At 47.5% G+C, this 27,379-nt stretch overlaps 2 protein-coding genes across 8 annotated transcripts in view; one reads left to right on the top strand and one right to left on the bottom strand.

Moving 5' to 3' along the window:
* Positions 1–27,379, top strand: part of MTRR (5-methyltetrahydrofolate-homocysteine methyltransferase reductase) — a 101,696-nt gene that overhangs the window by 37,611 nt on the left and 36,706 nt on the right. For all 4 annotated transcript variants that reach the window (XM_071214436.1, XM_058294902.2, XM_058294901.2 and 1 more), the window contains one exon: positions 24,341–26,035. In XM_071214436.1, the coding sequence (XP_071070537.1) occupies positions 24,341–24,404 (64 nt within the window). In that variant the 3' untranslated portion in view covers positions 24,405–26,035. Of the gene's footprint in view, positions 1–24,340 lie in introns of those variants that run through there.
* LOC131278094 (uncharacterized) overlaps positions 764–27,379 on the bottom strand; it is a 35,879-nt gene continuing 9,263 nt past the window's right edge. The window contains exons 1-11 of one of the 4 annotated variants that reach the window (XM_071214433.1): positions 24,472–24,579; positions 18,301–18,455; positions 11,206–11,291; positions 9,118–9,219; positions 7,679–7,866; positions 6,072–6,238; positions 5,438–5,660; positions 3,781–3,980; positions 3,148–3,370; positions 1,590–1,690; positions 764–1,205 (exon numbers count right to left, since the gene is read on the bottom strand). In XM_071214433.1, the coding sequence (XP_071070534.1) occupies positions 781–1,205; positions 1,590–1,690; positions 3,148–3,370; positions 3,781–3,980; positions 5,438–5,660; positions 6,072–6,238; positions 7,679–7,797 (1,458 nt within the window). In that variant the 5' untranslated portion in view covers positions 7,798–7,866; positions 9,118–9,219; positions 11,206–11,291; positions 18,301–18,455; positions 24,472–24,579 and the 3' untranslated portion in view covers positions 764–780. Of the gene's footprint in view, positions 1,206–1,589; positions 1,691–3,128; positions 3,371–3,780; positions 3,981–5,437; positions 5,661–6,071; positions 6,239–7,678; positions 7,867–9,117; positions 9,220–9,609; positions 10,237–11,205; positions 11,292–18,300; positions 18,456–24,471; positions 24,580–27,379 lie in introns of those variants that run through there. The other 3 variants (XM_071214434.1, XM_071214435.1, XM_058294899.2) reach the window with 3 other exon arrangements.

The raw sequence follows: 27,379 nt of genomic DNA, 5'->3' as shown, positions 1-27,379 counted from the left end.
TGGGAGGCCTGGTGTCTTCCCCAAAGACTTAGAATCTCCCCCAGTAGGCTCCCTCTAGACCTATTCTCTAGGATAGGCAGCCCAGTGAGCACCGAACCAAATTGGGCTTTTCCTGCTGAAATCCTCACAAGGAACCAGGTCTCCACCTAAGTGATCCCCATGCTCCTAAATGCCCACCTGGCCTACTTAGTGGATGGAAATCAGGTGGGCAATTTTTAGGATGTCACAGGGATGATCGCCACCACAAGCATGATTATATGGACATATGTTGTCAACGATGCCATAGTCTCTCCTGAACAGACACTGCCAGAAGTGGAAAAGGTGTGTGGGATGAGCACTTGGAAGGAGCAGAAAATGGGAGGGTCCCAGCTACAAAAAGAAGACTAAGAAAAAAGGCAGCTTGCTATGCTCTGTGCCCTGGTTAGAGTACCAGTCCCTGTTCCACGACATTCCAGCTGATCTCATTACCTCCTTGAGCTGCAGTGTCCCTGCCTGTCAAATAATGAGAAAGGCTCCCTGACCAAGTTCAACTCTGGGCCAGGTCCTAAGATGCTCCACATCCTGAATGCAGCACCCAGGGCAAGGAGATACAAGGAGAGAAGCAGACCTGTGGAACTCGTCATGCAAATGAAGCCAAAAGGGGAGGGGATGTCAGGAGCCTGAGCTTCTAGTTTGGGGTGAAGATAGGTTCTGGACCACAAAGTGAGGATGGTTGCTCAACAATAAATGTACTTAGGACAACGATTTGCACACCACAACAGGGTAATAATAAATATTAATTTAATACATACCTAAAAAGAAAAAGTAAATATGACAATGAAAAATAAAGAACATAAGGGAAAATGTGATAACAAAGAATAAAATGACCTGCTCAGGAGGGGGGAAAGATGGCTCTTTTTCTTGAGCAGGCCCAAGATAGAGACATACGGCTAAGCCCTGGTCTTCTGGCAGGGATTTTTCCTGCTCCTTAGAGGGCTCTCCTGGGAACTGTGATGTGGGAGCCGGGAATGGTGCTGTATCCAGCTCAACCTCTGGCCATAATGGTATACATGCCAACATCTCAGATACAGGCACGAAGTGAAAACTCAGGGTTGGAGTTCCACGAATGCACCATGATGCTTCTTCAAACTCCAAACCTAGTCTAATATCTGAAAATGGAAGCGGCTCCAGACCATCCTGTGCAGGTGCTGTAGCAGGAGCTGGAGCTAGGATAGACACAGACAATGGAGATGGCAGTGAGGTTTGAAGAGGAGAAGGGCTCTCTAGCATGACAGGATTTTGGTGTCATGTAGGAGCAGACAATAACTGCAAGCTATACAGATGTAAAAAACAGAAACCCACCACACTCAACCAAGGGAACTCTTCTATGTAATGAGAGAACTGATGGCCACTCTTGAGGTGCTTTTGCTCTTGGACAGCCCCAGATGAGGAAATCGTGCATACATTAAACAAATGGCATCAGCTCAGGCTCACAGGAACTGACACACATAAATCTGGACCTCTGGATAGTACTCCATGGATTCCTTAAACTCAAGCTGGGGAGGGGCAGGGTGGTAGCAGCTCTGAAATTAAAGGAAATCATTTCATACCCATGAAAGTGTTCAGGCCCTGGAGTATCAACGGGTCCAGGCACTGGGGAAACTTAGCACGAGGATGGCCCCCGAAGTTCTGGCACGGATGGTCGAAGGCACTGTGAGAGGAGAGTAGACCGCAGATCAGAGAGGCCTTCCCTTGCCAGCCACATTGCCTCTGAAGGGAACCGTGTGTGTGTTTCAGGAGAGTTGCTGTCTATGGCCCTGCCCATCCCATGTCCTGCAGCCAGTCCACAAACACTGTCAGACTGGGCAGTGGCTGACTGTCCCATAGCTGGGGACTCAGGGCTCTTGTCAGCCGTAGGAGGCTTAAGTGTGGTATTTGAATGTATCTTGCCTACATCAGGGACCTAGATGCATTTCTGTCACTCTTCCCGGCCCCCAACAGAGGAGAAAATAGTTCCCAGAAAGGCAGGGAAAAGCAGCGACTGCTTCAGTCAATGCACTGCACCAAAATCGAGCCGCTCTGAAATGCCTGCTGAATGGGGAACTGCTGCCCCCCTTTCCAGGTCCTAACTGTACCTCAGCCTGAGGCCGAGGGAGCAAGACCTGGCCTATTCAAGCAGGCCTCTGTGTGTCTCCTCCCTTTCCTACCATTTCTTTCTTACCAGGGGCACTGCCTTGTCCCACCTTGCCTAGAGGGAGCTCAACTCCCTCACCAGACCATCCAGGCAGAGAGATTAGCAGTTTGCTCAACACTTCTTCTTCCCTAGGACCATGGATCCGGTGATTGCTATGGTTTAAGTGGGTTAGATGAAACCAAGCAGGGAAAATGTCACATCTTTGTGACACATGAGTAGACCCCTCTACCCCTCCACCTCTACAGGCACTGCACATTTCCGACTCAGCTGTGGAGTTTGGAGCCCTTTGTTCTGACCTATGGGCCACTCACATTGTTAAGGGGTGCCCAGTGTTTTCATCTCCTTGACAAACCAGGAGGACTTGCCCATACCCAGAGAGAGCCATGACCATCACACCAACTTGCTGTGGACCCCCATGCTCATGAGATCAAGTGTAGCTTCTGACGCCCTACGGGAGTGCATGCTCAGGGGGCAGACAATTTTTCTGCTTCATTCCTCCAGCGAAGCTAAATCTGTCAATGTCCCTCCACATATAGGTAGGCAGAATCTATTTGTCAGTTGTGCTCCACGATCACTTTTCCCCATGTCACGGTGGGTCTGGACAACCCTCTGAAAGCCCAGAGAACGCTGCTCTCCTAGGAATTCAGATGGGACCTCCGGGACGGATTTCTCCACATTCTTTCAACATGGGAAAGAGTCGTGTCCCTTCCGAGAGGGTGTTGAAGGCTGTGACAGACGCTCCCCAGCAGAGGGAAGAAAACAATCTGATAAGCCCCTGGGCCTCGGTCAGCCCATCAGACCTGGTTTCAACTATCCCTAGCTAATGTGCTTAGGTTCTGCATAGGAACCCGTGGTGTGTGTCCCCTCACTCCTACCACCTGACGGACGAGGAGAGATGCGAGAAGGGAGTTGACGGACCCAGTGAACAAGAAATGTGGCGTGAGTCATGGATGTGGAAGGGGCCTGGTTCTCACCCGGTGAGGAGCCTGTGCAGGACGAGTTGTGTGGGCCTCACGGTATGGCCGTGCATTCCAAGCCCAGAGGAGAATGGGAACTCCTCGCCCAGGTGGTCGGGCCCGAGGTTGTCCTCTGTGCAGGGGGCAGTGATGACAATCTGCTTCCAGAGGATGTCCTCCTCAGCTCCATCAGGATTGCCCTCCAAGGCTCGCAGAGCTCTGGCCAGGTAAAGGGCAGACCCTAGAAATAGCCATGGAGTAGGCAGTTAGCACCAAGATGGTGCCAAAGCCCCAGGGGCTCCGGCTCTATAGGTGCCGCTTTGTCCTCTGCGGTGTTTGGAGAAGGAGACACCACTGCCCATGGAGCAGGCCATAGAACGGACACTGGAATTTGAAGAGGACGAGGGTTCCCCACCCAGGTATCTTTTCCACGTGTCTTTTAAAGGCAGAAAATAGCCCCAATTCTATCAGATGCCAAAAACCTAAACCTCCCACATCCAAACCAGGAAACTTTCCGAAGTAGTGGTTCACCTGATGCCTCATCGGAAGTCTCTCTTACTCCCGGACCATCCCAGCCCTGGAAACCCTGCCTGGGGTAACCTCCCATGCTGTCTGTTCAGGCTGACAGGCATCCACTCCATACGTCCTCACCTCCGGGCTCAGGCTCGGGCTCGCTGCATTCATGGCCCCCAAGTGGGGCATGGGCAGGACATGACTGCCATTTCAGTGTCACAGAAGTCATCTGCACATGCACGTATGACATGGGTCCCTGGAGCATCAGTGCATCCTGGAGATGGAGAAAGTTCCCACGAGGATGGCCCCCGAAGTTCTGGCACGGATGGTCGAAGGCACTGTGAGAGGAGAGTAGACCGCAGATCAGAGAGGCCTTCCCTTGCCAGCCACATTGCCTCTGAAGGGAACCGTGTGTGTGTTTCAGGAGAGTTGCTGTCTATGGCCCTGCCCATCCCATGTCCTGCAGCCAGTCCACAAACACTGTCAGACTGGGCAGTGGCTGACTGTCCCATAGCTGGGGACTCAGGGCTCTTGTCAGCCGTAGGAGGCTTAAGTGTGGTATTTGAATGTATCTTGCCTACATCAGGGACCTAGATGCATTTCTGTCACTCTTCCCGGCCCCCAACAGAGGAGAAAATAGTTCCCAGAAAGGCAGGGAAAAGCAGCGACTGCTTCAGTCAATGCACTGCACCAAAATCGAGCCGCTCTGAAATGCCTGCTGAATGGGGAACTGCTGCCCCCCTTTCCAGGTCCTAACTGTACCTCAGCCTGAGGCCGAGGGAGCAAGACCTGGCCTATTCAAGCAGGCCTCTGTGTGTCTCCTCCCTTTCCTACCATTTCTTTCTTACCAGGGGCACTGCCTTGTCCCACCTTGCCTAGAGGGAGCTCAACTCCCTCACCAGACCATCCAGGCAGAGAGATTAGCAGTTTGCTCAACACTTCTTCTTCCCTAGGACCATGGATCCGGTGATTGCTATGGTTTAAGTGGGTTAGATGAAACCAAGCAGGGAAAATGTCACATCTTTGTGACACATGAGTAGACCCCTCTACCCCTCCACCTCTACAGGCACTGCACATTTCCGACTCAGCTGTGGAGTTTGGAGCCCTTTGTTCTGACCTATGGGCCACTCACATTGTTAAGGGGTGCCCAGTGTTTTCATCTCCTTGACAAACCAGGAGGACTTGCCCATACCCAGAGAGAGCCGTGACCATCACACCAACTTGCTGTGGACCCCCATGCTCATGAGATCAAGTGTAGCTTCTGACGCCCTACGGGAGTGCATGCTCAGGGGGCAGACAATTTTTCTGCTTCATTCCTCCAGCGAAGCTAAATCTGTCAATGTCCCTCCACATATAGGTAGGCAGAATCTATTTGTCAGTTGTGCTCCACGATCACTTTTCCCCATGTCACAGTGGGTCTGGACAACCCTCTGAAAGCCCAGAGAATGCTGCTCTCCTAGGAATTCAGATGGGACCTCCGGGACGGATTTCTCCACATTCTTTCAACATGGGAAAGAGTCGTGTCCCTTCTGAGAGGGTGTTGAAGGCTGTGACAGACGCTCCCCAGCAGAGGGAAGAAAACAATCTGATAAGCCCCTGGGCCTCGGTCAGCCCATCAGACCTGGTTTCAACTATCCCTAGCTAATGTGCTTAGGTTCTGCATAGGAACCCGTGGTGTGTGTCCCCTCACTCCTACCACCTGACGGACGAGGAGAGATGCGAGAAGGGAGTTGACGGACCCAGTGAACAAGAAATGTGGCGTGAGTCATGGATGTGGAAGGGGCCTGGTTCTCACCCAGTGAGGAGCCTGTGCAGGACGAGTTGTGTGGGCCTCACGGTATGGCCGTGCATTCCAAGCCCAGAGGAGAATGGGAACTCCTCGCCCAGGTGGTCGGGCCCGAGGTTGTCCTCTGTGCAGGGGGCTGTGATGACAATCTGCTTCCAGATGATGTCTTCCTTGAGCCCATAATGATCGCTCTCAAAGGCTCTAAGAGCTCTGGCTAGATGGAGGGTGGACCCTAGAAATAGCGATAGAATAGGCACCTACCACAATCACGCTTCCAAAGCCTTGTGGGGCTTGAGCAGTATAGGTGCTGCTTTTCCTTCTGCTGTGTTTGGAGGAGACACTACTGCCCATGGAGCTGTCCGTAGATTTGACACTGGAACTTTAAGGTTAGAAGTGTTCCCCACCCTGACATCCTTTCCAGTTGTCTTTTAGTAGGCAGAAAATAGCCACAATCCTTACAGATGCAGTAAACCCATAGCAACCACAACTGAACCTGGAAACTTCTGTGCATATTGGTGCACCTTATGTTGCTTCTGAGTTTCCTATTATTCCTTGACAACCCCATCCCAGGGACATCATTCCTGGGTTTTTCACCCATGGTGTGTGCTGAGGCTTACAGCCACCCACTTACAGACATCCTCACCTTCTAAGGTGGACTCTCTTGGTTGACGAAAGTGAGATCTATACTGTGCAAGATGGGACCTCCGTTGAAGTGTGAAGCCCCTTATAGTCCCATGTATAGGGTCCAGCCGGTCCTTGGATGTAACAACGTCCTGTGGCTGAGAAGTGTCCCCACTGGCATGGTCCACCCTTGTGTGGAATACAGAGCAGATGTCATTTTGAATGGTGTGTAGACAGCAGATCCGACAGGTTTTCCTATCATCCCATTTTCCCTCCCCAACGTATCCATGTGCGTGTTCAAGGAGGGCTCCTCTACACAACCTTGCCCATTTCCAGGCCCTGTACCTACTCCCCAATACTGTTATACCTGGCAAAGGCTGTTTGTCCCTTAGCTGGAGACCAGTGACTGTTGTCCAACATTGTGGGCTTGTGTCCAATATTTCAACAAATCTTAACCTTGTCCGAGACCCTTCACCCATATCTGTCTTTCCTGCTCTCTCTACAGAGGAATCTGCATTCCAGAGGGCAGCTAAGGCAGTGACTACTTCTTCTTTGCACTATGCTTCAAAACATGGGCACTTAATACTTGGTGGGTGGGGCCCTCTACCCCACATTTCCATGGCCTAAGTGCATCCTATCCTGCATCCCAGGGACCAAGAGCTGCCATATTTTTTGAAAGCCTGTGAGTGTAACTCATCCAGGCCTTATTTTCCTCTTAGTGGCAGGAGCCCAGGCTAACCCCACTTTTCCTAGAGCTGAGAAGCCTCGACAGAACATCTCTACAAATTCTTTAGCATTTTGCTAAACTCCTCTCTTCCCTGGGACCATGGATTCTGTTCATAGGATGGGAAATTTTTGGGACAAAGAGATCTGTCCTGAGCTTCCCGGGACTACCCCACCTAAACTTTCTGACTCCACTGTGGACTTTAAGGCCCTTGTAGATTACATATATTCCACTCATATTTTCCTTAGGTCCATGAGTCTTCCTTGTCCTTAAGTGACCTGGAGGACTGTCTCATCCCTAAAGAAAGACACTGAAGTATCACACCTAACATTCACGGTCTCCCTATGCTTATGAGGTCTAGTGTAATTATCTGACTCCCTGTGGAATGGACATCCAGCAGCAGGGATTTTTACTCCTCCTTTCCTTCAACTACTAATCTGTGCAATTTTCCTACACACATAATCACTATTGATTGATTGAGCCCAATCATCACATTCCCAGATGTCTGATTTGGCAGATTCTACTTCTCCAGCCCCCTCAATGCCTTTTGACTAGACCTTGGTTGAAGAAGTGCAGGACGGAAGTGTCAATCTTCCTTCAAAAAGGGAAAGAGGTTTTTGCTATGGCCTGTTGTAGTTGAGGACTGAGTCAGAGGCTTCTCCCTAGGTGAGTGGGAAATCACGGTGTCCATCCCAGGCCCTATAACAGCCCATGACACACGGACTAACTTGGTCAACACTTCCTATATCTCCTCCCATTTGGTCCTCTCAATAACTATTGCTGTTTGTCCTGCAGGCCCCTACTCATGCCAGGAGTCATCTGAGGCTCAGAGAAATGAATTGACCCCCAGTGTCCAATGGCAATATCTGGCACCCCAGCCGCCATGGAAGGGCTACTGTGCTCACCTGGGGATCATTTTCATCAGGGTTTGCCTGGTGGGGAGGACCACTTTCCTGTCCCCCAGGACGTTGGATGCGCCCAGGTCCTCCCTGCCCAAGTGGCCAGACAGCAGGTGTTGCTCCATGTTCTGGCTGGTTCTAAAGCTCTGCACCAAGCCGGGATCTATTATTTCCTCAGCCGTGTCATTTTCATCCTGGCAGGTAGAATGTTGGGACAAAAAGGGACATGCAGTCAGCAGCTGCAAAATGTCCAAAAAAATGGCTATGCCTCGATTTCACACTGGAAGTCAGTGACCTCCCGTGACTGTGGCAGGATGTGGACTATGGCTGACACTTAGTGACAGGGCAAAGGAGACCAGTCCTGGGTTCAAGCCCTGGATTTCAGTGACCTCAAAACTCTTCACTCTTCTCTTCAAAATTAAAGAGAGTTTTGAGGATGTGAGGCTACAGTAATAGTAGATTCTGTATGGGCTAAATTCCTGGAGATTCCAGGATGGGAGGAAGACTCTGGAATGCCCAAGGAAATGAGATGATGTGACAGGGAAGAGAAATTCCAAACGGTCTTGAAAATAGTCAAGTGTCGGCCGCCTTCCAGTGAAGCAATTGTAAATATGATTCTGCCTTGCTGAACCACACAGACCCATTTTCAGACTGTTCCCACCCAATGTCAGCTGACTGCAGGGAAGCACCAGCCCTCACTCTTTTGGGATGACTGAAATGTTTCAAGTAATTTGGCCCCAGCCATTCAAACTCTAAATATGTATAACGTTTGACTGAGCCAAGCTGTTCCTAGTAGCCCATTCTGGGTGATCTCGAACCATTAGACTAGTCAAAGCTGTGGGACATTCCTTGAAGCCCAGTGGAAATGGCAAAAGAAAGGAGTCCCGTCTAGGTCCAAGGGCTTTAAGGCTGAATTTCTGATGTTCCTAGCCTCCCCTTTGGAACATGATACAGCCCTACCACCTGACCTGGAAGTGTCACAGTATTGACCTCTGTTGGATGGCAAGTTACAGAGAAATAGGTATTATACTATAATCTTCTCTCCCTTTTTGAGTTAAAAACAGCCTAGGAAATGTGAGGATGCTTAAGGATGGAGACACAGTCCAACTGAATGCAAGCAGAAAATAGGGGATGGGGAATGTAGGAGCCATTGGATTAAACATCCAAGGCAGGATCCAAGCCAAAGACTGTCTTGGTTTATGAGAAAATCTGAGTCATCATGAAGGGCTCTTTTCTGATATCCAACCCACATTGCACCTCGTCATGAATGGGTTGGGTTGTGGGGTAAGTGTGCATTCCCAGATTCCTGATAGTGTTGTACTGAATTCCAAGAGGGAGAATCCTTGGCAGGGAGCCTGCAGATTCTGCCAGGGTAGGGTCTAGGTCCTGGGGTCCCCTGACTGTCTTGGACCTGTGTGTGGAGAAGCCCTCAGCTCCCATCTCACCTCTCTTCTCTTCTGGCTTCTGTTGGTGGCCGTGTGCACGGGCACCCTGCTCAGCGAAGTGGTGTCGATGACACAGTCATCCTGCTCTGAGCTGGATGAGCTCTGCAATGATAGGGTCATCAGCAGGGCCACAAGGCATCAGGACCCTGACTGGTTATCCCCAAGAGGAACAGCCCTACATCAAGTTCTACTTCCAGACGAGGCAAAGACCTATATGTATAGACCTCCTCCCAGCAGGGAAATGACAACTCTGTAGATCTGGATCAATCTCTGGGCAGATGGGCACCAACCCCAGGCCTCTCCTTCTGTCCCTGCCAGCCATGACCTGGAGAAGAACATGATGCACCCAGCAGGTGTCCACCCCCAATCACCTCTCTGCCCAGCCTGGTATCCTCCAGACAGCCATCCTGGGAGTGGAAGGTGGTGAGGCTGCTCAGGAAGGAGAACAGTGTCAGCCTGGTCTGCCTCCCCTGCCCTGGTTCCCTTGGTTACCTTGGATTTCCTTCTGCCAAATGGACGGACTCTTCCCTGTTGAGAGTTGAGCCAACGCCTACAACGTCGTATCAGGCTCTCACTTTGGGTTTTCCTGCGGCAAAGGCCTTGCGAAGTAGGCAGGCAGCAACAAGAGAACATCTTCTCTCAAGCATCAAGGCCTGAGTGAGCTGTTCATTCCGTTAGTATCTAGAATGTGGGCCCTTGGTTACTGGGGTTCCAAGTTCTGTTGCGTTCCATCTCCAGGGAAGTGAGGTAACTTCCTGCTTCCCCTTCTCTGTGCTCCCTTCCTGGATGACAGCTTCCCAAGGTCCCCTCTGGGCTGCTGACTGTTTACCCTCTGAACCATTGCATTTCCCATGTGTGCACAATTTCACCAATACGGTCCTCCTTCCTGCCTTGCTGGGGCCTGGGGGCATCAAGAACCATCTAAGGAGATGGACCTTGGTACACCACCATCCTCCTCCTGCCTGTTCTGTGATCCGGGACATGCCTTTCTGTTTCTCAGGGCTTCCCATGTCTCCCCTGCTGCACAGTGGGTCAAATCTACCTGATCCTTCCGAGGAAAGGCATCAGGTAGATCAGAGAAAATGCCTTGGAAACTTCAGGGCTGGTTTCACATGTAGCCAGTGCACATAGGTAGACAAGGAAAAATATACAAGATGGAGTGGGAAGCAGCAGGGATCACAATCAAAGAGGGCTGAGTTCTGGCAGTGTCATCTTGAGAACATCATGAGCACCTTGGCTTCATGTCACAATCCATGCCAAAATGGGCTTTAAATTCCATGAAAAGCAGTCTTAGTCACCTGCAGTGGTCAAAGCCTCCAAAGATTTCCCATTCCTGTTAGTTTCAGACCCAAGCCTCCTGCACCGCCTGACCTCTCCCTGGACTCCATAGATGATCCTGTGCTCTGCTGCATCTCGCACACACAAGTCCTCAGTTCCCCAATCCTCCAAGCCTGTGTCTGCTCAGTAGGACACTGAGAGTTTAGAAATCCTTTTCCAGCGCTCCAGAGTACCGTGGTCATCAGAGAGCCAAGACCAAATAATTCTCCTAGGCTGTGGCACACCTAGGGTCCCCCACTCCAAGCATTGCAGTTTATAGAGGGGACGTTGAGGCCTTCTTTGCAGTAGCCTCCCTCCACCCTGGGAGTTCATCTTCATCCCAGGTGCTCAGATCAGTGGAGGGAGGACCTCAGCTCTGTCCTCTCCTGCTTGCCCTGGGGATGTCCCTACCCAGGCAGAACCCTGGGAACCTCTGAGATCCCACCGCCCATCCAGGTGGCATCTCCCCCTCCCCAGGCTTTGGCCTATGGAAGTGTCAACTGGAGAAAGCTGGCCCTGCCCCATGGCAGAGCTCCCTCCATCCTCTTTCCTCTGTGTCCTTGCCACCTCCCTGGTTCCAGGTCCTACTCTGACTCCCAGGACATGATCCCTACCCATTTGGCCAGTGTGTGTGTGTGCGGGCGGTGCTCATGAAGTTCTTTGGGGATCCTGAGAAGAAAACAACTTCATATGGGCAGAAGCAGGCAGGGGTCCCCATGAGTTAGGGGCTGTGCTTTTCAAAGTTTCTGTGCAAGAGGGTTGAGCCCTCACCTCAGATGCCAGAAGTGTCCAGGTCCTCCTCTGGATTCTGCACACCCCGTGGGCCTTGAGCTTCACCTTTCTCTGGGTCTCTGTTCCTGAATTGAAAAGTGAGGGGTTGAAAATGGATCTGGGTAAGAAGGTGCTCTGGGTAAGAAGCCATCCTCCCCCAGCCTGGGAGGAGGTGGGTGAGGCCACACTTGGGGCAGTCAGGGTGCTGAGCTCCAAAAGCCAGGAGGTAAAGCCCAGCACACAGGGTGGTCGAGCTCATGCCCACAGCAGGGCACACACACACGTCCTTCCTCGGACAGAGAAAGGTACTTGCAATGAACCCCACCTCTCTGGGCATGCGCAAGGAGCCAATGGCTGCCTGCCCGACCCCCAGGGCCCTTCTCTGTGCTAGCTCACCCAGGGGGCCCTGGAACACCCCAAATCCAGCTAGCGTCATCTGCCTGAACGTGTCTGGAGTAGAGACTGGTGTCCTAGGAGCCTCAGAATGCACTGCCTGTGAGATCCACAGGTGGGCATGGATCTTCAATGCTGCAGTAGCCAGTGACACCAAGAGGAGGGCAGGGCAGGACCCCTCCCTGCACCACCTTCCCCCAATCCAGATGGTGCAGCCGGGGTGGCAGGTAGTCCAGGAAGGAGGCAGAGCCTCGTGCTGCCCAGAGTGGGATCTGTCCACTGCCGCTTGCCAGGGAGCCCCTCTGGCCCCATGTCTGTTCCCCCTTTTGCAGGGAAGCCAGAGGTTCCAGCCCTCAAGGCCCCCAGCTCTCAGGTACTGAGCCCATCCCGCAGGTGGGACAGGGAATCACTGCTCTATACCATCATAGGTGCCTGTGCTGCCACTCAGGGGCTTTTCCAGGCCTGGAGACTCCCTGGCCAAGTGGCTCCTGAGTCCAGGCCCTTCAGGATTGCACCTGCCTGGCTTTAGTCCCTACACATCCTCATGGGTTTGGGTCCCTCACCCCCTTTGCCTTAAGGAAACTGAGGCTCTGAGAAGTCACCAGTTTTGGGAGGTTGATCTGAAGTGCCCAGGGCTGGGCAGGTCCCAGCAAGAAGAAGGCTCATGGGAGGGCATGTGCTTGATGGGGAGCTCCCTCAGGGCTGTCTCCCTGATCACGCGGGGCTCTGTCACCCAGGGGAGGAATTTGGGGACTTCACTGCATGGAGGAAAAGGGGGACCCAGTGCAGCAGGACCTAGTGAGCAGGGACCCTGCCACAGCCACATCTAGCATAAGCTGGGATGAGGTCTGCCTCAGGGCCCTTCTGGGCACTTGGCGGCTTTGGTGACTGTCTGCCTCCACACAGGGGTGAGCATGCTGGTGGAGGCCCAGAGCAGACTCCTGGTCAGAGCTGTCATTCAGGAGAAGGTGGTTTCCAGAAAGGTGACATCGGGGACATTGGGGGGCTGCCCCCAATCCCACTCCCCTGGAGTTTCTTGTACCTGTCACCATTATCCACGGTGTTGTAGAGAAGGGGAATCTGAATTTCCATCATTTTTGAAGGGAAATTTCTTTTAACTTTAATTGCCTTTCATCTTTCAGGGCCCCATCATACTACAAGATACTGCAATGTATTCTATTCATAAAATCTTAATATTAGAAATGCCTTTAATTGGGTTTCCATTTTTAAAGCTGAGTTATAGACAACGCATAGAAAGCAAACAAAACTGCAGAAGAGAATGGTAAAGGCTACAAGCCTGGATTTTTCTCTCGGCTGAAAAGCTGTGAGAAGCAAGGGGTGGGGGCAAAGCTAAGCTGTGGACTAATCTCCTTAGCCTCCAGGAGAGGGAAGCAGTAGATCCTGTGTAAGTTGATCAATCAAATGATGGTTAATTTCCTGTCAACTAGAATAGGGAAAGTGATGGTTTGATGAAAAATCATGTTCTCAAAGCTGAAATATTCCTGTGTGTATAAACCTATTTTAAATATGACTTTTTGATTAGGTCAATTCAGTTATGTCCTGACCCAGATGTTATTCTTCTTCCTGGAGTCCTTTATAAACAGGATGAATATGGACAGAGTCACAAGAGGGAGAGAAAGGCAAGGAAACCAGAAGCTGTAAGCAACGACACCCAGCAGAGGGCCTTTGCATGTACAGAGGAGTCCAGGATGGTGCAGCCTGGCTTTGGGGAGAATGTATTACCTGACGCGGCCCTGATTGAAACATTTTCATGGCTTCCTCACTACACATGTAACCGAATGCACCCCATGGGCAAATTCCCCCAGTCCTGGTATAATACTGTCAGGGGCTGAGCCGACCAGAACAGTAATGGTGTCCAGTGGTTTGATCCAACAAGCACTGGTCTGATTGTTCCTATGAGGCTATTTTCATCACTTGAACTCATTAGTCAGGTGACAGCACCTGTGCCTGATTATGTCTCCCATCAAGGCAGGAGCTTGTCTTGAGCTTTGAGGGAAATCTTATTCCACCAATTGAAGGCATTAAGGGAAGAACTGATGGTTGCAGCAGTCAGAAAGAGACAGGCAGCTTCTCCGGGAGAATTCGTTATGAACTTCATTGGGGTTTTCAACTTGCTGCCTGCCATATGGTACTTGGACTTGCCAATACCCACAATTACATGAACCAATTCATCTTTTAAAAATTCTCTGAATATTTACATGTATTTATCTCATCTGTTTTGACTAAAGCAGACTTTGGTCCTGAGAATGGTTCTCGTGAAGCAGAATGTTTAAGATTTCTGAGTTGAGTCTGGCGTTTGACAATCGGTTGTCTAATATTACTTAAGTTTGCTAAAAGCTGCTGGGAGCAATATACCAGAAATGGGTTTGCTTTTGCCCTGAGGACCGATGAGGTTAAAAGCTTATGGTTCTGAGGCCATGAAAGTGTGCAGTCAAGGCATCATCAGGAGACCCTTTCTCCCTGAGCTCAGCTGTGGGCAGTCAGGCACATGGTGTCTCTGCTTGCCACTCCCCTCCCCTCCAGCCTCATAGCTTCAGCTTCTGTCTGCACCAGCTTCCTCTGCGATTCTGTGTTCCTTTCATTTAGGCTTCAGGCTCCTGGGGATGTCACCCTCGGTTTCTGGTTTCTTCTCTATCTCTAAAGCTTTCTTTGGTATCGGTGGCTTTTTATAACGGACAATAGTAAGAGGTTTCAGACCCAACCTGAGGCACATAAGCTAATCGAAGGCCCTTGTAGCAGTTTGATACGGTTTATGAATTCCAAAAATAGAGTTTGCATTATGTTTATAACCTGATCTGTTCTTCTGGGTTAGGGATACCGTTAGATTGTATTGACTTCAGAGGTTTCAGTTTTACTTGTTTAAATTATGACTAGGGCTTTGATTGGGCCACATCACATAGAAAACAAGAAAGCAGAGGAGACAGTTGGAGTTTTTGAACCTGGAGCCCAGGAAAGAAATCCATAGAGAAGCAGATGCATGATGAAAATAATCAGGACTCATTAGACATGGTAGAGTCCCTGGGAAGACAGATGAGCCTCTTTCCCGATTATCTAGAGCTGTCCTTGTGGACAGCCCACAGCCGAGCCTAGAGAGAAACCCTCCCTGGGAGACATACAAGACTTATCCCAGTCTACAGCTGATATTGGAAGAAGCTGGGGCCACAGAGCCTTAAGGGGAAGAGGAAGCCTGAACACTTGCAGATGTTGACAGTCATCTTGCTCCAACAAGTAGCAATAGATTTCTGTGAGGGAAGTAACTATGCTTTATGGCCTTTGTGACTAGAAGCTCCTACCCTAAATATATACCCTTATAAAAGCTAACAGATTTCTGGTATTTTGCATTAGCATCCCTTTGGCTGAGTAACACAGCCCTTTCATGAAGAAACTTCATCCAAACATCTCACCTACAAGAAGTTTACATGCATAAGAATGATTAGCCCTAAGGACATGACTCTTTGAGTTCCACAAAATCTCAAACTGCCACACACCACCCTCTGGACCTCAGAAATACACATGCAAAATACATTCATTCCACCACAATATTTCAAAAGCCTTAACTCATTTTAGTAAGTTTTAAGTACAAAATCTCACTAAAATCAATTATAGGTGCTCCTCCCTTGCCATACTTGACCCTCTCTGTAGTCCAAAACTTTGTCAAAAAGGAAGCCCAATATATTGTCAGGTTCGATTAGTAGAAAAATGCAATATAGTGATGGGTTTAAAGGTTAGATATAGAATACACAGAAATTTAGAAAAATTAAATTAAGGAAAAATAAATTGGGATATCACAGAAATGAAAAAATGAAAAAGCTTTGTTTCTGACATTTTGCCTTTCATCACTGCTACAGGTGTCGCTCTGTATGTACAGTGGCAAGGCAGTTTCTTCCATTTCTTCTTTAGTGTCTACCTCCTTTCTTTCTTTCTTTTTTGTTTTTTTCTCCCTGATTATTAAGTTTCTCTTGACATAAGTTTTAGGTCACAGTAATTCACGTATCCAATATATGGTTGTCACACATATCCAACATCAAGGGTGGCCACTGTGGCTGCTGATGGTCAGGAGAGGGAAGAAGAGATATGGTGTGGGGGCATTTTCAGAATTTGGAGTTGTCCTAGGTGGTGCTGCAGGGATGGATGCTGGACACTGTGTGTCCTGTCATGGCCCACTGGGTGTACTGGGGGACAGTGTGGACTACAATGTGGACCATTGTCCACGTGCTGCAGTGGTTCTCCAGAATGCATTCACCAGGTATAGTGGATATGCCACAATGGTGGAAGACTTTGCTGATGTGGGAGAGGTGGCATGGGTGGGGTAGGGGGTATATGGGGACCTCATATTGTTTCAGTGTAACATTAAAAATAAAATAAAGCAGAAAAAATAAAATAAAATCAATTATAGACATATCATCTATCCTGGGGCAAAAATTGCCCTGTGTTTTGGAACTGTGAAACTTAAAAACTAAGTTAACTGCCTCCATTATACAAATGAGGGACTTTTATAAAATAACAATTCCCCTTTCCATAGGGAGAAATGGAAAGGAAACAGGGTCACAGGTCCCAAAGAGTTCCAAAAAGCTGCAGGCCCGAGGAATTGGGTTGAGGACTGGGGGAAACTATTGAATATGGGACAATGTTAAGTATATGGTTGAAGCTATAATGTTGAGAAAACTCTTTAGAAAATATAATAAGGAAGGATTATGTGTTTGAGGTGCTTAAGGCTGGGGCATCTGGTACAGGGGCAAGGTTCAAGGAAGTGTGTGAGTGCCCATGTTGTCATAGTGTGTTCCATCATAGGGTGGAAACCCATACAATGACTGTGAAGTAGTTCCGAGAGGGCATTGTGTCTCTCGAGAGAATCGGTGGCTCCCAATTAGTTCAGGCAGTCTAGTATGTCAAGCCCTCAGCATAGTTACAGTATCTGTAAATCTGGTCCCTCAAGTAGTGAAGATTGTTTTTCACTGGGGGCCCTGCGGGGAATGGGAGAGAGGTGTAGAATAGACGTCAGCAGGGCAACTGGGGGGCAATGGAAGTGCTCCACCAGATCATGCAATGGTGGATATAGGGCATGTTGACTTACAGCAAAAGTGTATAAAAGTCTATAAGCTAAAATGTAAACCATAAAATAGAACACAAGGAAACTAAAAATTTAGAAATTTGTACAGCCTAAAATAGAAACCATGATGTAAGCCAAAATGGATGCATGGTTGATAGCTAAGTTTCAAAATCTGTACATCAGCTACAGCAAATATAACATGACAAGTAAGAAGATCATGGCTGGGAAAGGGGAAAGGGTTTGATGTTGGATATAGGGGAGTCCCCTATACTGTGAATTACTGTGATCTAAAACTTTTTGAAGACAAAATTTAAAAATTAGAAAAAAAAAAAGATGTAGGCAGTGAGGAAAAAATGAAAGAAAGTGCCTTGCCAATGTACATACAGACAACACCTGTTACAGTGCTGAAAGGCAAAATGTTTGAAATACTTTTATAATAGTTTTCATTTTATTAATGCACCAATTTATTTTTACTTTATTTTAGTATTTCTAAATTATTATGTATTCTATTTCTAAACTTAAAACCCATCAGTCTATTTCAATTTCCTATTAATTGAATTTGGCAATATATTAGGCTTCATTGTTGAAGAAGTTTTGGAGCACAGAGAGGTAACAACTATGGCAAGGGAGCAACACTGCTTTGGGGCGTTACTGAAGGGAGCACATGAGTGGGGGGGACTTCTCCAGGGCATGTATATAGGGGACATAAAAATATTCTGATCTATGTTGGATATTTTTATAGTAATTAGAGTTATAAATGTCAACTGAGGGAGTGCTAGTTGCTACTCCGTGGAACTCTGTCACATTCCCCAATGGAACATCAATAATCCCCCAAGTGTAACGGCAAAGGCCAGAAAGGAAGGATGGTTCAATAATGAGCCCTTGATGCTGATGACTATGGTTATGAGCCTGTGGGCCTGAAATAGAAACTAGGCCTGTTACCTCCTGAGAGCCTCCATGTTGCTTACATGTGGCTACTCTCTAGCTAAACTCATCATGTAATTGCATTACATTCCCCCCCCCCAGCATGGGACATGACTCCCAGGGTTGAGCCTCCCTGGTGCTGAGGGATTACTACCAATCACTAACTGGTGATGTACCTAAAAAGACACCTTGAATAAAAGGGCCAACTCAGACCGGCAGAATATCTCAGCCTACATATTGTATCAAGTGTTAAGAACCACTTTTTGGCCTTAAATAAAAGGGGGAAATGGCAAAGACAAATAAGTTTATATGACTGAGTCTTCCAAAAAGAGTCAGGAGGTCATCAGAGGGGTCAGGCTTACGCTCACCTCAGCAGGACCCCAGAGAGAGACAAAGTAGATACAACCCTGGGTGCCAGTTCTCCTGAAGGCAATGGAGAACCACAGAGTATACAGTCATGGCAGATGGATTTGGAGTTCTGTGCCATATCAGAGGGCCCTACTTTGGAATTTGTGCTCCTGAGTGTAATGGAGCTGGACTCTGATGTGACCTTTCTACACATGCCTCTTCTGTCACAATACTGAACCTGTGCTTGGTGCGAAGGATGGGGCATACTCAGGGGACTTATCTCTGGACTGCCCACGTGCGAGCTGGTCCCTGAGCCTCAGCAGAGTTGTGAATCCTACGCTTTGGTTCATTGGACTTACCTAAGTCTGCTAACAGGGAGGTGAAGATGGTCAGCCATCACATTAGGGAATCAAGAGTGCCAACAACTGCAAGCAGAGGAATTTCATCCATCATCCAAGTGGAATGTAAGCCTCCTCTTGATCTAGAGGTGGAGTGGACATCATCATCCCATGGTCTAGAGAATGGAGAAATAAAATATGGATTAGAGTGGACTTACTGATATTCTACTATAAACTATTATGACTAGTAATAGAAAAAATTGTAGCATTGGGGTGGAGGAAGTGGCCACAGTAGTTGCTGAAGGCAGGGAGAGGGAAGAAGGGATGTGCTGTGGAGGCATTTTGGGGACTTGGACTTGTCCTAAATGATATTGCAGGGTGAGATGCTGGACTTTATATATCCTGCCATAACCCACTGGATGTACTGGGGGAGTATGAACTATAGGGTAAACTATTATCTGTGTGGTGCGTCAGTGCTCCAAAATATGTTCACGGAGTTTGATGAGTGTGCCACAATGATGGAGGAGGTTATGAGTGTTGTTGGAGTGGGGTGGGAGGGTTGGATGTGTATGGGAAACTCTTATATTTTTAATGTAAGAGTTTTTCTGTAATGTATATACCTTCAAAAACATACAACTTACAAAAGCGATGGGGTGGGGGTGGGGGTGGGGAATGGGGTATATGGGAACCTCACATGTTTTTAAATGTTTTTTTTCATGTAGTATTCTTTGTGATCTATTAACAGATAATGTGTTGGTTCCACATTGTATTAGTCAGCCAAAGTGGAACTGATGCAAAATACCAGAAATTTCTTGGCTTTTATAAAGGGTATTTAGTTGGGGTAGGAGCTTATATTCACAAGGCCATAAATGATAAGTTACTTCCCTCACCAGTGCCTGTTGCCATGTTTTGGAGCAAGATTACTCCTGACATCTGCAAGGGTTCACCTTCGTCTTCTCCTTAAGGCTCCGTGGTCCCAGCTTCTACTCTCAGCTGTAGGCTGTCTTTCTCCCAAGGCTGGTTTCTCTCTGGGTGCAGCTGCTCTGCTCTCCATAAGGCCAGCTATAAACTACCAAGCAAATGGTTCTTCTCTCTTCCCAGGGTCTCTGCCTGTCTGATGGTGCCTGTTCTCTTTCCTCACGTATCTGTTTCTCTGTGTATTTACTTCCCAGGCTCCAGGCTCCCAAATTCCAAGTGTCTCCTCTGCCTCATTGTTTCCTCTGTGATGTGGCCCAATCAAAGCCCTAGTCATAATATAATCAAGCAAAAGTGACACCTCTGAATTCAATACAATCTAAGGGTATCTATCACTAGCCCAGAGGAACAGAGCAGTTCACAAACATCATCATTATTTCCTTTTGGAGTTCATCAATAACATCAAAGTGCCACACACATGCAGGAATCAAGGTGAAGCAGGCTAGTTCAGGGAATGGAAAAATGAACCTGGGGCCTGGCAGAAAACCACAGCTGTGAGACACATGCCCTGGGACCCCTCCCTGTGGGAAGGACCTTGTGAGAATTCCCCACTGGGAACGGGGTTTTGTCTGGGATCAAAGGAAAGTCCCGAATATTCTTAAGGTGTCCATCACGGGAATTGAAGAGTGGGATAAGTAATCAAAACAACAGACAGCTGGGACTCCTCCCCTGACAAAGGGTGAGGTAATTAATGGTTTAAAAAGCCAGCACAGAGGCTAAATCAGCCCGTTTTCCCTCTTTTTGTCCTTTCTCACTCTGCATGGACCAGCATGCAAGTCCACCTGGGGACTTGTCATCTGCAATGGGGACTTGTAATCTGTAAATCAGCCCGTTTGACCCTTTTTAGCCCCTTTTCCCTCTCTCAGCCTGGATCAGCCCACAAGTACACCTGGGGCCCATACTCTGTGCTGTTCTTTCTCTTCTCTCTTTTTCTTAGTAAACTACCAGCCTTACTAAACTGGCATGTTCTTAAATTCTCTTTTGTAACATAGCCAAGAACCTAGAGAAAATCTGGCAACAAGGGGTCCAGACTGTCACCTAGTGAGACTTTCTCCCCACAGATCCTTCCTGGATAACTGTCCTTCCATCCTGACTTACAGGCAGTGACTGACTGCTTTCCTGGCCAGTGAACCCCTCACATGGTGCCCTGTTCTCTGGGGACTCATTTTCCAGAAGCTCAGATTTTAAAACTATGTATTTCTAGTTACTTTGTCCCCAAGAGTTTAGTTCTTCCCTTTTCCATTTCTTCCACAGTTTACTATGAATAGCAAGAAGTCCGGCCACATTTCCACAATTTGGTTTTGAAATTTCCTCAGCTAAATATCTAAGTTCATCACTTTCAAATTCTGTCTTCCATCTAATACTTGGAGTCAATTGTGCCAAGTTCTCTGGCACTTTATAGCTGGGGTTATTAAGGGGTTTGTAAGCCTGAATTGAAAAAAAAAATTATTCTTGTGTGGATATTTTGGTGTGGGTGTGATATATTTATGAAATAATACACAATGTAGTGTGGACTTAGTGAAGGCCCATGGCTGATACCTGACTGGTAAAGGGGTCTGTGGAACAAAGGTTAAGAAATCCTGCTTCAAAGCAAAAAAACACCTTCTGTCCAGCTTGCAATGATGTATTCCTTTATTCGAAGGTCTCCTCAGAAGTATCTTTTGCCTTCTGGTTTCTACTAACAATCTCTCCAAAGCAATAGAGGCTTTTCCTTTTTTTTTTTTTTTTTTTAATGTATCTCCCCTTCCCACCTCCCCTCCAGTTCTCTGCTTTCTGTGTCCATTCGCTCTGTGTTCTTCTCTGTCTACTTGTATTCTTGTCAGCGGTACTGGGAATCTATGTCTCTTTTTGTTACCTCATCTTGCTATGTCAGCTCTCAATGTGTGCAGCACCACTCCTGGGCAGGCTGCACTTTTTTCATGATGGGCAGCTCTCCTTAGAGGGTGCACTCCTTGCGCATGGGGCTCCCCTACGCGGCAGACACCCCTTGTGGCAGGGCACTCCTTGTGCACATCAGCACTGCAGGTGGGCTGGCTCACCACATGGGTCAGGAAGCCCTGGGTTTGAGCCTTGGACCTCCCGTGTGGGAGGCAGATACTCTATCCATTCAGCCAAATAATGCTTCTCTTAGGCTTTTCCTTTTCAGGTCTCACAAGTCTTCCAAATTCAACTCTTCACACTTTCTTGGTGTTTATATAACAGCATGCACCCCACTCTCCTGGTATCAGTTTCTCTTATAATTTGCTGAAAGCTGCTGGGAGCAAAGTACCAGAAATGGGCTGGCATTTACAATGGGGATTTGTTAGCAGAAGGGCTTAGAGTTCTGAGGTTGTGAATGCATCCAAACCAAGGCATCATCAGGGCACCCTTTCTCCCTGAGCTGCAGCTAGGGGTCATCAGGCCTATGGGGGTGCCCACCTGTCCACCCTTTCTCCTCTGGCCTTGTTACTTTCAACTTCTACCAAAAGTGGTGTCCTCTCAGCGTTTGTGCTCTGTTGATTTCAGCTTCTGGCTTCCAGAGTCTTCTTGCTCAGCCTGGGTTCCTTTCTATCTCTGAGGCTTTTTTTTTTTTTTTTTTTTTTTTTTTTACTATCTGTGTCTTTTTATTCCACCATTTTAAAGAACCTGGTAATAGGATTAAGACTCATGCAGGATCATGCAATCCAATTAAAGGCCCTTAACTGACATAATTTAACCTCCTATTACAGGTTTGTATGTACATGATGATATTCTGAGGTCCAGAAAATCTTCAAACTGCTGCAACTATGAGTACATTAAATAGCATTAAAGGCTATTTCCAATGATCAAGTGTGTATGGACACTCCATGCATGAAATAGCAATAGAAATATGAAAAATATAACCAATGAACAGTGCTACTTTGCTGAGACAATCTCAGCAATAGGTTGGCTCAAAGGGAAGATGACATAGAACTTAAGACATAAAAGGACAGAAAGAAAGATACAAGAGAGGAAATAAAGATAGGACCAGGGGACTCACAGCTTCTGGAACAGAGAGCCTCGACCCTAGTCTTCACATCGTATTTATTAGAAATTACAAAGCAGCAGCTTTCCATGTTTACTTTTAAAGCTGTTTGTTATTAGAACTGAAACCTTTACAATACTAGGGAACAGGCCATACAAAATCCAAATGCCTCCTCAGGCAAACAACTGTCATGCTGACAAGACAGAGTTCTGTCTAGTTAAGACCCGGTGTTCCTAAGCCCACACTTCTTATCTGCATTATGGAAACATTCTAACTTCAAGTCAGGTTCCCACATTCAAATTCAAGGTATTTTACCACAAACCAATTCATTTGACCTCAGCAGTAAGGTGGGGTCCTGGACCCAGGAGAGAATGGGGGGTGATCATGCATCACAGCATCTCCCCCTGTGCAGCAGTGAGGTGGCCACTGAGCTTAGAGCATGAGCAAATCGGGCTCATCTGTCTTAGGACAGTGTATATTCTACTGAAGATGACAGAGAAGCCCATCTGGGGGCAGTAGGACGGAGTTCTGGCACCTGAGCCCCCACCTTCCACACCCTTTTCTCCCCCTCTCTGCTCACAGCTGGCCCTAGGGTCACACCGCAGGAAGACAGGGGTATCTCTCACTCTGTCCATAGGCTGCTCTCGATATCTCAACATCCGCAGACTTCTCCCTTGTTGAGGGAGTCCCTGGATTTTGTCCTGCTTCTCATAATCCAGACTGTGCCCCACGGAGATGCTGGATTTGAGTCTCCCACAGTCCCGAGGTCCGAAGAGGCTGGCTCACTGCTGCCACCACTGCCTGGTCCCTCGTGCACTGTCACCAGATGATGCCAGGCATGTTCTACCTAGCAGAGACTGGCACAAGCTCAGGCTGAGCCTGCACAAGGCTCTGTGCAGGCCAGTGGCTCCCTCCAGGGGATTCCATGTATCCAGCCCCAAAAATCCCACCACCATTTGACCCAGCAGCAGGGATCTCCTCATGGTGCAATATCAGGAAATAGAGTCTTGTCCCATTGGCAGGGTGTGAGCGAGGGACTCTTGTCTCTATAGTACCCAAAGTTGATCTGGTGAAATGAGGAAATGTACGCCCGACATAGAGAGCTATGCTCATGCTAGAGTGAATGCAGGGATGTGGATGTGGCTCAGGCAACTGAGCTCCCACCTACCACACGGGAGGGCTGTGGTTCAGTTCCCAGTGCCTCCTAAAGAAGACAGCGAGCTGGTGCACCAGGCAGGTGCAGCAAACCAACACAACAAGATGATGCAATAAGAGACACAAGAAAAACAATGAGAGACACAACAAAGCAGGGTATGGAGGGGGCTCAAGCAATTAGGTGCCTCCCTCCCACATCAGAGGTCCCAGACCAGTTCCCAGTGCCTCCTAAAAGCACAGCACACAGCAAGTGCAAACAATGAGGGGGGGGGCAGAAATAAATAAAACAAATCTTTAAAAAGAATGATACATAATTTTAAAAAATAATAGTAAACTGAATGCAAACTTCTTTAGCTCTCCTGGCTTTAGGTCATTGATTCCTGTGAATCCATTTGCAAGAGGTGACTCAGCTTCTTCTTAGGGTAGTTTCTCCCCCATATAGTCAAACCTATTAACATTTATCACTATTTTTTCTTTAAACAGCATTCATGACACTTCATAAATACCATCAGCATTCCCACTTAAAAAAACAACAACTGTACTTTCATTTGCCAGGATTTTCCCCCTAAATTTGAATCTTTACAAGCTTGAAATCATAGCACAGACCTAAGCTTAGCTCAGCTTCTCTTGGCAGGATGGCGCGGCATCATTCTGTTGTCCCATCCACAACACGTGACTCGTGAGAGCCCACAAGCCTACTTAACCCCGGAGATGACTTGTGTTTGAGGTTATTTCCAGTTTTTCTCTATCACAGCACTGAATTTAAGGACACCGTTGTCCTCAAAATGATTTTCTTCTTGTGCATTATTCCCTCTTCCTGTAATTTCTCCAAACTGGAATTAGCCAGTGAGTGAACAGACTGTTCATCCTGGTAGTCAAGTGGCTTCTCAGAAGGGTTGTGTTAATGTCTAGACTAAACACCTCTTCATTTGTCTATGTGACCTGCAGGTTACTAAGGAAAAGAGCCTCATTCTGCAGACCTTGGGTTACAAGTACATGGGCCGGGGAATAATAAATGTGAAAAGAAAGGGGAAACTGAAGACATACTTTGTGAGCACAGAGATGTCATGGTCGCTTACCCAGAGCAACGTGGCATGCTGAAGACGCCTTCGTGCCCAGAGGACCAGATGTTCAGGAAGGTTCCACGCACTTTCTGACTATCTCGTTGGCCCCTTGTTTCCCATGTGTGTGCTCTGTCCTGTCCCATGGAATCTTTTAGACTTGTTCCCATGACCCAGCACCATACCATTCAGTGTCTGATGTGTGTCAAGATCATTTTGCAACTTGCACTGTGCTTACTCCTAAGCAAAAGGGAAAGGAATGTGATTTCTGGGAGAAAAGAATTCAAGGAAATAACAAAGACGATAGAGGTGAAACAAACAAAAAGGAAGACTTTTCTTTCCTGAAGATTTATCAGCAGTCTTTCTATACTATAGGCTTTAAAAACAATCAGCATCACAATCAGAGTCTACCAGATGAAGCTCTGTGTACACAAGGGGCTCTCCGAGTGGGGTTCCCCCACCCACCTGCCAGCACCCACAGCATCACCTGGGAGTTTGTTAGAAATGCAAATTCTGAGACCCAGACCCAGACCTGCTGAATCAGAAACTCCAGGCATGGGGCAGGCTGTTTTATTGGACAGTTGTCCAGGTGACTCTGATTCAAGGTCAGGCTTGAGACCCTCTGGCTGAGAGGCCAGGCACTAGACCAGCCCCTGTATTTTACAAAAAGGAAACTGAGTTCCAGAGAGGATAAGGGACTTGTCCAAATTTTCAGTTGGTCAGTGACTGAGGCAAGACTGGAATAGAAAATTGCCTATTCCGTGAATTCTATGACAGAGTAAAACCTACCCAAAGCTCTTTGTGCTCCAGGCAACTGAAAACACTTCTGTGAGGTAAACATGCAAATCAGAAGTTTTGGAGTTCATTTCTGTCAGTTAAGTGAACAGTGACATCTGTAGGTGAGTAAAATACCCATCCTCAAAGTTCTCCTAAACCCTTAAGTTTTGTAGGAAGTCTTCTTTTCTTAAAAGCACTTTACGGGAAGCAGATGTGGTTCAAGCAGTTGTGCACCTGCCTAACTTGGGAAGTAATGGGTTCGGTTCTCAGTGCCTCCTAAAGAAGATGAAATACACAGTGAGCTGATGCAAAGGGCTGGTATGGCAAGCTGATGCAACAAGATGACACAGCAAGACAACACAATGAGGAAACACTACAAGAGATGCAAAAGCAGGGAGTGGATGTGGCTCAAGCAGTTGGACACCTCCCTCCCATACGGGAGGTCCCAGGTTCTGTTCCTGGTGCCTCATAAAAAAAAAAAAAGAAGACAAGCAGCTTGACACAGAGTGCAGACAGTGAGTACAAACAACGAGAAAGTGAGAAAGAAAAGAGAAGAGAAAAGAAAATCCTTTAAAAACACAAACTTTAAGTCCACACCCTTTAAAATTCCAGTTTTTCAAGGCATCTGTTTAGAAATGACTAAACTTTGTCTTGTATCCTCTATGATATTCTTTGTCCAAACTCAATGTGCAATTCCTAAAGGCAGCACCCACTCCACTTCCCCTTGCTCTAGATATGTCTAACAAGAGAAAGAACATCATTGATGAATGGTGGAAATTTCATAAAGCAAAACAAATTACTTTAATCTAAGAATATATTTGTTGATTGTCAGTTTAATGGGCATATTTATTACCTTTAAGTTGAAAACATCTCGTCTACAGAAATATATTTAATTTCCCTTACTGTCTAACAAACGTGAGATGTTCTGAAATCTTGCCCAATTCAATTCCTGCTTCTTAAATGTAAGCACTAAAAGGTTAATGGCCTAATTTAAAGTCAATGAAAATAACTTAGGTTTACAATTAATTGATTGCAGTCACTTTCAGATGAAGGCACCTCCTACAGATGCTTTGTTTTTCCTAGTAATCAAGGCTGACGAAAGAGTAATTTATAAAAATGTAACCCAAACTCTATACTTCCTGTTATGGTCTTACCAATATGATATAAAGGAACCAAAGGCATTCTGAATAAAATTTTGCTAATTGTTTGAAAAAATGAAAGGCACCTATAATACAAAACCTGGTTTCCAATGAAGAAAGAAATATTTAGAAGCCACTAAGCCTAGAAATAAGCAGTAATTCAATGTCAAAAATCCCAGTCACTCCAGGGGATGAGCCTCCCTGGCACCGAGGGATTCCTACTGAGCACCAGCTGATGATGTAACTACCAAAAGACCATGAACAAAGAGGTCAACTCAGACTAGCAGAATATCTCAGCCTACATGTCATATCAGGTGTTAAAAACTGCTTTTTGACTTTGGGGAAATGGGAAGGACAAGTGATTTTATATGGCTAAGAGTCTCCAAAAAAGAGTCGGGAGGTCATCAGGGGGTGATGCTTATGCATGCCTCAGCATGGTACCAGAGACAGCCAAGGTAGATGGAAACCCAGGTGCTGGTTCTCCTGAGGGCTGCAGCGACCTACAGGTTCTAGGGTCAAGGCAGATGGCTCTGGAGTTCAGGGCCATGTCAATTGGCCCTACTTTGGAGTTTGTGTTCCTGAGTGGGATGGAGTTGGACTCAGATATAACCTTTCTACACATGCCTCTTCTGTTACTTTTACTGGACCTGTAGTTGGTGTTTGGGTTGGTGTATACTCAGGAGACCTGAATCTCTGAACTGTACATGTGATGGCCATGCCCTGGGCCTCAGCAGACTTGTAGCTCCTACCTTCTGGTTTGTTGGACTTACCCTGGCCAGCTGACAGGGAGGTGAAGAGGGTTAACCACCACACCTGGGCACCAAGAATGCCTACAGCTACAAGCAGGAGAATTGCATCCATCATCCATGTGGAATCTAAACCCCCTCTTGATGTAGAAGGGGACTGGACATACTAATCCCAGGGTCCACAGGATGGAGGAATAGAGTATGGATTAGAGTGGATTTACTGGTGTTCTGCTGGGGAACTACAGGGATTAGTAAGGGAAGAAA

Source organism: Dasypus novemcinctus, chromosome 3 (assembly GCF_030445035.2).
Source record: "Dasypus novemcinctus isolate mDasNov1 chromosome 3, mDasNov1.1.hap2, whole genome shotgun sequence".
Lineage (NCBI taxonomy): Eukaryota > Metazoa > Chordata > Mammalia > Cingulata > Dasypodidae > Dasypus > Dasypus novemcinctus.
The sequence above is the reverse complement of the archived record's forward strand: the minus strand, read 5'-3'. Positions and strand labels throughout refer to the sequence as shown.